Raw genomic sequence first — 10,280 nt, forward strand, 5'->3', positions numbered from 1 at the left:
TGGCTTGATTGGGGTGAGGCTGAAGCGAGTACCATGGCCCAGCGAGTATCATGGCAGCCACCCTGGGAGCAAGTAGAGGAGCCAGCGCCAGAGATGATGACTTTGACCAGTTTGATAAGTCTGGTGCAGAGTGGTCCTGGAGGAGAGCTGCAGATGAGGACTGGGACATTGAACTTGAAGATAACTTACTTGGCGAAGATTTGCTATCTGGCAAAAAAGAATCAATCAGGTTTGTCAGAGGAAGAGCTAAATGATAATTTTCTGTGGAGTGATAATGAAGACAAAGAAAATTTCAGTTCTCAGGGCATCACAGTTAGTCTGAATACCACATCTAGCATGGTCACAGCATTTTAACTGTCTGACAACACTAATGACCAGTCTGGAGACCAGGAATCTGAGTATGAACAAGGAGAGGATGAGCTCATTTATCATATATCTGATGGATCTGAAGTGTATGCTCATGAGTACCCAGAGAAGGACAGTATGAAGGCCATGATGCTGAGCTGACAGAAGACCACATTGAGTATGCGGAGGAATCAGAGGAGAAACAGCTGAACAATGACGAGGTGTTAGACATCAAGACCAGTGAGCCTTTAGATGAATTCACAGGGAGCATGGAAACTTTGGAGCTGCAAAAGGACATAAGAGTCAGGTGAAGATGATGATGAAGAATCTGGATGATTATGTCTCAAAACTGAAAGGAAAGAAGGAACAATTATTAGACTCTCAGATGTAACTAGAGAGAGAAGGAACATTCCAGAAACTTTGGGTAACTTTTTTTGCATATCTCCCATCCTTCTTCACTCCCATTTCAACTTCCTCCATTGTACTGTTATGATTAATCATATAGATTTTTAAAAATTGACTTTATAGACTATTGTGCATGGCATCCAGAGGGTGGATGGTCTATGTGAGGTGAAAGCTGAGTTATGGTGCTGTAAAAGTCATACTATAACAATGACTTCTCTTCTGGATTTAAAAAATGTTTGAATAAAATATTTGTTGAAAAAAAAAAGAACTAATGAATTCAGCAAGGTTGTAAGATACAAGATTAATATACAGAAATATATTTCCTTCCTATTTATTAGTAATGAACTATCAGAAGGAGAATTCAAGAAAATAATCCCATCTACAGTTGCATCAAAAAGAATAAAATACCTAGGAACAAATTTAACCAAGGAGGTGAAAGACCTGTACTCTGAAAGCTGTAGGTCACTGATGAAGGAAATTGAAGACAACACAAATAAATGTAAAGATATCCTATGTTCATGGATTGGAAGAATTAGTCTTGTTAAAATGACCATACTATCCAAAGCAATTTACAGATTTAATGCAATCCCTAGCAGAATACCCATGACATTTTTCGTAGAACTAGTAACAATTCAAAAAATTTTATATGGAACCACAAAAGACCTCAAATAGCCAAAGCAATCTTGAGAAGGAAGAACAAAGCTGGAGGTATCACACTCCCTGACTTCAGACTATACTACAAAGCTATAGTCATCAAAATAGTATGGTACTGGCATAAAAACAGGTACATAGATCAATGGAACAGAATACAGAGCCCAGAAACAAACCCACACACTTATGGGCAATTAATCTATGACAAAGAAGGCAAGAATATACAATGGAGAAAAGACAGTCTCTTCAATAAATGGTGCTGAGAAGACTGGACAGATACATGTAAAAGAATGAAAGTAGAAGAACCTTTAGCACTATATACAAAAATAAACTCAAAATGGATTAAAGATCTAAATGTAACACTGGAAACCATAAAACTCCTAGAAGAAAACATAGGCAGAACACTGATGAAAATTGTAGCACTATTTTTTTTTTTTTGGATCTGTCTCCTAAAGCAAAGGAAATAAAAGCAAAAGTAAATAAATGGGACCTAATTAAACTTAAAAGCTTTTGCACAACAAAGGAAGCTATTGACAAAATGAAAAGACAGCCTACTGAATGGGAGAAAATATTTGCAATGAAATGACCAGTAAGAGGTTAATATCCACAATATATAAACAGCTCATACAACTCAACATTGCGAAAACAAACCAATTTAAAAATGGACAGAAGACCTGAATAGACATTTTTCCAAAGAAGACATACAGATGGCAACAGGCACCTGAAGAGATGCCAACATCACTAATTGTTAGAGAAATACAAATCAAAACCACAATGAGGTGTCACCTCACAGCTGTCAGAATGGCTATCATCAGAAAGGCCACAAATAACAAATGTTGGAGAGGATGCAGAGAAAAGGGAATCCTTGTACACTGTTGGTGGAAATGTAAATTGGTGCAGCCACTATGCAAACAGTATGGAGGTTCCTCAAGAAACTACCACATGATCCAGCAGTTCCCCTCCTGGGTGCATATCTGAAGAAAACGAAAACACTGTTTCAAAAAGACATATGCACCTCAATGTTCATGACAGCATTATGTATAATAGCTAAGATATGGAAGCAACCTAAGTGTCCATCAACAGACGAATGGGTAAAGATGATGTGCTATGTGATATACACACACACACACACACACACACACACACACACACACACAATGAAATACTACTTAGCCATAGGAAAGAATGAAATTTTTGCCATTTGCAACAACATGGATGGACCTGGAGGGTGTTATGCTTAATGAAATAAGTCAGACAAAGAAAGACAAATACTGTATGTTATCATTTATATGTGGAATCTAAAAGATAAAGCAGACCAATGAGTATAACAAAAAAGGAACAGATTCACAGATGTAGAGAATAAACTAGTTGTTACCAGTGGTGGGGAGAGGAAAGATTAGGGGTAGTGGACTGAGGTACAATCCACTAATGTATAAAATAATTAATAAGCTGCAAGGATTTATTGCACAGCACAAGGGATATAGGCAACATTTTATAATAACTATAAATGGAGTATAATCTATAAGAATTTTGAATCACCATGTTGTACACCTGAAACTAATATAATATTTTAAATCAACTATACCTCGGTTTCTTTTAAAAAGGGAATTTTATTTTTTATTTATTTTTTTATTTTTTGGGGGTACACCAGGTTCAATCAACTGTTTTTATACACATATCCCCATATTCCTAAAAAGGGAATTTTAAAAGAGGTCCTTCAAAGAGTAACAGGTACTTCATAAATGGTTGTTGCAGTTGTTATTATCATTAATGCTCTTACTTTTACTGTTATTATTATGATTATTAAGTCCCAAGGTCAATTAAAATAAAAGCCACAATGAGACATTACCTCACACCTGTCAGAATGGCTATCATCTAAACGACCACAAATAACAAAGGGGAACTGTTTAGTACACTGTTCACAGAAACGTAAATTGGTACAGCCGTTATGGAAAACAATATGGAGGTTCCTCAAAAACTAAAAACAGAACTACCATGTGATCCAGCAATTCCCATCCTGAGTGTATGTCAAAAGGAAAAAAAAAAACACTAATTCGAAAAGATTCATGGCAGCATTATTTATAGTAGCCAAGATATGGAAGCAACCTAAGTGTCCATCAACAGATAAATGGATAAAGAAGATGTGGTACATATCTATACAATGGAATACTACTCAGCTGTAAAAAAGAATGAAATTCTGCCATTTGCCACAACATGGATGGACCTAGAGAATATTACGCTTAGTGAAATAAGTCACACAGAGAAAGACAGATACTGTATGTTATCACTTATATGTGGAATTTAAAAAATAAAACAACGGAATATAACAAAACAGAAACAGACTTGCAAGCATAGAGAACAAACTAGTGGTTACCAGTGGGGAGAGGGAAGGAGGGAGAGGCAAGATAAGGGTAGGGAATACAGAAGTAGAAACTACTATGTATAAAATACGTAAGCTACAAGCGTATATTGTACAGCACAGGGAATATAGCCAATATTTTATAATAACTTTAAATGGAGTATAATCTATAAAATACTAAATCATTGCATACAACTGAAACTTATGTAATATAATAAATGAACTATATGTCAATAAAAAAATAAACACACATGTATTTTTAAAATATTTAACGAACTCTAGTTTGTCTTGCAGTTAAACATGCCATGTCCCTCCCACAATCCCTCCCTGCCTTTGGACACTCACAGCCTGAAATCTGTCCACTGTCAGGGAAACAGCAAAGGGCAGACGTGGTGGTCGCTAGGAACTCTTTGCTCCTGCAAGTGTTCTCCCTTTTGTCTCCAGAAAGATTCTTCAAGTCGGAAGTGTATTCTGTTTCCATCTGCAATATGACTGTTACTTATTCACTTAGTCTTCTTCCCGGCTGATGAAGAAGAGGTTCTAGTTCTACCACTGATTCCCCACCCACTAACTTCAGAAATGCCAGACGTTTCTTAAAGGAGCCAAACCTTTTTTCTATAAGTATTTTAACATATTCAGTGACACGGAACATTTGTATATTGGTTAAAAAGAAAAAGATCAATATTGGAGTTTTTATGGAAGATTTCTTAGACGTGAGACTTGCAATGGGCCTTAGAGGATTCATAGAAGTTGACTGGATGGAGAATTTGACTGGGTAGAAAAGAGCAGAAAGAGCTTTTTTACTTTTTTCCAAGCAGAGGATAAAATACTAGCAGAGATACAATGCATGGTGCACTGGGATGGTCAAAATCAGGACTCTGGTTTAAAATTGGAACTAGGCTAGACGTGGTGAAGTTGGCTTTGGAAGGCTTTGAAAGCCGCTGGAAAGGGTGACGTCTTACCACTGCACTGCTCTTTGTGCTCCCACCTTCTGTTCCCTATTCTCCTTCATCTCCTCTTTCTTACCCATTTCGATTTCTTTCCTGATTTTTCCATTTGTTTGTTTTGGATGCAGGACTCTCTTGTGATGTGTCAAAAGGGGGACTTTTCTCTACCTTACATGTTGCTCCACATACACACACACCCCGCACCCCCCAGAGTTCAGGCACAGGTGCGGACGCCTGTCACCAGCCTGGCTCACACAGAGCAAACTGCCCCTTGTTGGGATGGGTGTCTGATTCTGAATAAGAATCTGTTTATCATACATACTTCTTTGCAAAGCAGTGGTGAAGTCTTGTTATTTTTTTTAATTAAATTTTCTGTAAAATTTGGGGGTATTTAAATTCTGTTTATGGTCAAGTTTCTGCTGTGTGTGTGTTAGTCATCTCATAGAAAATAGCCTCTTGGCAGGTCATTCTTAATTCAGTTACTGTGTGTTTACAGGCTATTCAAAATTCCACATTGCCTAGAGTTTTTCCACCTCCAGTGTCCAGGCACTTTCTTTCTTGCTTTTCCAACCCTTCTGGGTATTCAGACTCACTTTTTTGGTGCTCATGTTTGAAACCAGTCATCTCTTTTCCTTTTTATTTGCCTGATTAATTTTGAATTTGAAGTATTCGTATTTTACCTCTTCTTTCTGACTCAGGTCCGTGTTTCTTCTCATTCTGTTTACTTCAGAAGTCCCAGAACATAAGATTATTTATATCACTTGTGCAGCACCCAGATATTTGCTCGTAGAAGAGGGAAAGTGAACCTTTAACATTTGTGCTCCATACTGTTCCTTTTGGTTCTGTTTTTCCCAAATAGTCACTGTCTTTTTTCATTAAGTACACAAAAATGCTTCAGCAATCTTTTCGTATAACTCTAGCAAGTCCCTAATCTGATGTTTACCTTGTTCCCTCTTGCCAGCAAGCCCCTGAGCTGTAATGTTTTCTCTTATTGCTGGGGCACTGCCATTAGTAACGGAGGCCTGGCCCTTACGAAGTGCGCCGTGCATCCTCAACCTCTCACATCCTGCCGGGGTTTCCTTCAGAGGCTCTTCCTCTCCTCCCTGCCTGAGCCACCACAGTCTTCAGGTTCTCATCTCTCCAGTTAGAACCTACTCTGGTATATTCTGTTCACACTGAGGCACAAGTTATAGGCAACAGTTGGAAATGTCCTTTCCAAGGGTAGTCAATTATTAACTGTACTCAAAGCCTGAAAGTAAAGGATAACGGGAGCTTTCATCTGCCAATTGTGGGAGGAGTTTTGGACTCTCTCTGCTGCTCCTGGAAGCAGATTGTGTGAACATATGCCCAGCAATGCAGGGGAGGGGCCTACAAAGACCATGAGTTACCATAAGCTGTTTCCCATTCTATCCTCCTTAAATTAAAATAATTAGGACCTCATCAGTAATGTTGAGAGCACCTCACTGACTGTCCAAGGGGGTCAGTACTGAAACACCCAAAGAACTCTTTTATAAGGTCACACAGAGTACACCAAAGAAAAGAAATTGCTGTAGCCTCTTCAGCTATTTTTTAGAGGTGTTGGGTAACCTGGGACTCCTAATGGCATGTCACTTTAAACACTAAATTATCCAGCTTGTCATTCAGAAGGGGCTTCCTAAATTCAGTTTAAGGCATTCATATCCTATCTGGTAAAGTCTTCTTCTAGTAATGCTGATCATTTGGCCCAAAAGTTCAGAAAGGAGTGAAGCGCAGAATCTATTTTAAAGCTACCCAAACCTTACCTAGCCAAGCCTCCTGGTTGGGCTTAATAGTACCATTGCAGCCATGGCTAAGGGACTCCCAGGTTTTGAAATCAGGTCACAACTTTAGTTTTCCTCCAAGCATCTGTGCTCATATCACCAGGTTTTTCATCTCTTCCCAATATTTAAGATATTAAAGAACTCCAGTTATCAGTTTAAAACATAGTAGGTGCGTGGGCTCTAATGACTTCTGCAGGTGATATGGGCTGTATGAGAGAACCTAGTCTTGATCTTAAATTGTCATCTGGATTCTGAGTTAATCCAGGAAAGTAGTAAAAATTAGTAATGTATATTACATGTCTCTTATACATGTGTTTTTCATTATTTGGTCGTCTGTGTTTCAGTGTGTGTGTTATGTGTGTGTGGTGTGTGTGTGTGTGTGTGTTGTATGTGTGTTGTGTGTGTGTGGTGTGTGTGTGTGTGTATGCACACAATTTTTCAGTTTCTCTAAAACAGAGAGGGACCATGGTTCCAAAAGGAAATGACTGGTGTGGTATCTTGAAATCTGAACCCTGTGACATGTTCTGAAAGTAATGACTCCAAGTACATTAGCAGGTTATCTTTCTTCCATTGCCTACTTTTTGGAAAAGAAAACACTTTGATAGGAATTGTTGGCTAACTTACAGGCAATCAGATTTAATTCTCTAAAGATAAGTAAATGCTTTGGTAGCCATTACAAAGTAGCAGGAGTTGTAAAATTGGAGTTAAGTATCCATAGCGATGGTCTTAAAGAATAGGTAGGGTTAGTTAATGCACAGCAGCAGCCAACTGCTCTTCATTGCTAACAAGGCTGAGAAAGAAAGAAACTAGCTTCAAGTCTTCGGAGAGATTTATAAGACTTGTAATGGGAAATTCACCATCAGTGGAGACTATTTTAGGAATTGAAACAGTCAGCCAATGAAAGTGGAAGGATGATGTCTTCCATTGGCTTTAAAATAGGGTATATGATCTGCTCAAGGCACTTAAAGTTGATAGATTGTTAGATTTAATAGTTTTTAACTTCTGGGAGTCATAGACCTCATTAAGAACCTGATGTACTCCCTCTCCAGGGGGGTTACACGCAATTTCAGGGAACTTACGGACTCCCTGAATTCTGTGCATCAGACCCTAATTTAAGACACCCAGATTAGATGATCTTCTTAAGTCTTTTCCTGCCTTGTAAGTGACAAGCTCCATAGTTCAATTTTCCCAAACATAATGGAACCTGAGGATCAAATGTCAAACTTTGGGTTTTCTTCCTCTAGATTTATACTTGGCGCGCATAGTGTAGTAATAAAAAAAAAAGATAACAGAATAGAAAGAATTCTACTTTTAAATTTAATTCTTCATCCTAAAGAAGCCAGATGTTTAATTTTAAAATCACTGGTTGGCTGTATATCATCTTCATGAAAAGGCAGTGCAGGACTAGACCTTCACCAGCATTCTTCCCAGTCCCCACACCCAGCTCTGCATTCATGGCTGAAAATGCAAACTGAGATGCCATGTGGACTCCCAAGCATTCTTCCAAGTTCACACATCTTCTGAGTGTGCTGCTTATGAATGTCCGGCTGGACATGAAAGATGTTATCTATTTATAATTCTTCCATCAGTTTTGTGCTGAAGTTTCATTGACTACAAGTTGGAAAGTAACCACCCAGAGTTACAAATGGGGGAATAATTTGGCCTCTCCCTAAAATAGAGCACTTTCGTCCTCATAGGAAGAATGGAGTGTAGTACATGTCTGTGTATATTATCTTCATGGTAATAAGTTACCCCGTATGTGTAGAGCATGTTTCTGTATGGTTTTTCCTGATCCAGTAGCCTCTAGTTTTCCTGGAAGTCCCTTAGCGTTCCTTTTAATCCCAGGAAATGCACTGGTCTCTTTCTACCTGGAATCCAGAACTCAGGAATTAAGGATTACCTTAATATGGAATGGAAGTGATAGTGGTCTCTGGGAAAGAGTTTGATTGTCAGATGTCTACAACTAGTTGTCATTCTTCACTATATTTTATGTTCCTAAGTAAAAACCCTTAAATTCATAGTTGGGAATATCTTAATGATATTAGAAATATTACTGATGAACAGAAGCTAAGCAGTCTTGGCCAAGGTCTCCTTACCGTCCACGTGATATGGTGATATGGTGGTCCTTTTGACAATTATTCCTTCCTACTGTTGAAAGGGAGGGGAAGACTTAAGTATTCTTCCGTCTACACCCACCCTCCCCCACCCCCCAGCTAAAATCTTCTTCTATTCTAGTTGCTCCAGTCACGGTGATACACTGCATGGAAAGCATACAAGACATGTCATGTCTGTGGACAGATTATCTGTGGTATTAACTCTGACAATGGCTCCAGCCCTTATTGAGCCCAATGAAGATTGTCTGGGAATTAGAACTGAGGACAGGACAGACCATCCTGCCACTGTAGCTCTGCTTAGTGACTGATGAAGTCTTTCTGTACCCTTAAAAGTGTGTTGACAGTTCGCACCCTTGAAGCTCATTGATGTCTTTCTGGGATCTAAGCTTATAACAGACTTGCGCGTTCTGTTGAATCTTTATTCCTTGTGTGTATTCCTCTCTGCAGAGAATGTGATCAATGGGCAGGATTACGAAGTGATGATGCAGATTGACTGTCAGGTGATGGACACCAGAATCCTCCACATCAAAAGCTCATCAGTCCCCCCTTACCTCCGGGACCAGCAGCGGAATCAAACCAGCACCTTCTTTGGTTCCCCTCCAGCAGCCACAGAGGCAGCCCACGTTGTCAGCACCATCCCCGAGTCCTTACAGTAGTACCCGGGGCTACATGGGAAAAGTAAGGATGAGACCCTGCCAGCCTGGTGTGTGGGTGAGAGGAAATGCTTCTTTCTGCTTTAGTGGCAAGCAGAGCACTGCCTCATAATAGAACTCAAGTGATAGAGGAGAAAAAAAGAAGCTGCTCTGTTTTTCACCATCTGCCCATCTACTTGAAAAGCACTGGAACTCAGACACAAGGGGAACAGCATTTCTCCAGAGGCACATGCAGCCCTGCATCCTCCACTGTTGCCTGGTGTAGATTTTTTTTTTTTCTGTACCTTTCTAAATTGCTTTTCCCTCTGTGTTTGTTTTGTGTTTAAATAGTCATATTCTTTCAAATAAGATCCACTTCCCCTCTCTGCCATTTCACTTATTGGTACGATAAAGAGACATTTATTTAACAGCACCCAGATGTTGCCACTGATTAGATCTTTCATCAACTTAATGCAAACCAATTGTGGATGTGTGCTTATTGGAAAGCAAATGTCGAAACCAGAAGAGCCAAAAGCATCCCCAAAAGAGTCAAAACAATTTGGAGCTTTAGGTAAAGGGGAACATCCCCTGGTAGTCAAGTTTATCTTGGGATTCGCGGTTCACACCTGAGACTGCAGTGAACAACTGTATTGGGGTCAGGGGTGGGTAGCAAATTTGAGAGAATGAAATGGAAGAGAAGGAGGGCTTTGAAAGAGGTGATAGCTCCATTAATACATATGTTTAAAACACTGAAAGTTTGATGTGATTGCAGTTTAAGACTAAAGCCACAGCTACCGTTTATTCTGAGGACCACGGGCCACTGCATATTAGCACACGAACTTCTGTCTTCTGTTTACTAATCTAGTTCACATTCTCAAGGACCACAGCACAAATCCTTCATTTTTATTGTGAATCTTCACACACTACACACCTTCTGTTAATATGATACCCAGTTCAGCTAAGGAGCATGTAGGTGACTTTATATTTAAGCAGAGAGCTTTTTCTCTTGAGAATTGACAAGTATTTAC

The 10,280-nt window shown here is 39.2% G+C and overlaps 1 protein-coding gene and 1 pseudogene across 7 annotated transcripts in view; both read left to right on the forward strand.

Moving 5' to 3' along the window:
* ATF6 (activating transcription factor 6) overlaps positions 1 to 9,621 on the forward strand; it is a 235,502-nt gene extending 225,881 nt beyond the window's left edge. For 6 of the 7 annotated variants that reach the window (XM_057727666.1, XM_057727667.1, XM_057727671.1 and 3 more), the window contains one exon: positions 9,068 to 9,621. In XM_057727666.1, the coding sequence (XP_057583649.1) occupies positions 9,068 to 9,276 (209 nt within the window). In that variant the 3' untranslated portion in view covers positions 9,277 to 9,621. The remainder of the gene's footprint in view (positions 1 to 9,067) is intronic. The other variant, XM_057727673.1, reaches the window with a different exon arrangement.
* LOC130849081 (RNA-binding protein 33-like) lies at positions 51 to 838 on the forward strand (annotated as a pseudogene).
* Positions 9,622 to 10,280: the final 659 nt, after the last annotated feature.

Source organism: Hippopotamus amphibius, chromosome 3 (assembly GCF_030028045.1).
Source record: "Hippopotamus amphibius kiboko isolate mHipAmp2 chromosome 3, mHipAmp2.hap2, whole genome shotgun sequence".
Taxonomy (NCBI): domain Eukaryota; kingdom Metazoa; phylum Chordata; class Mammalia; order Artiodactyla; family Hippopotamidae; genus Hippopotamus; species Hippopotamus amphibius.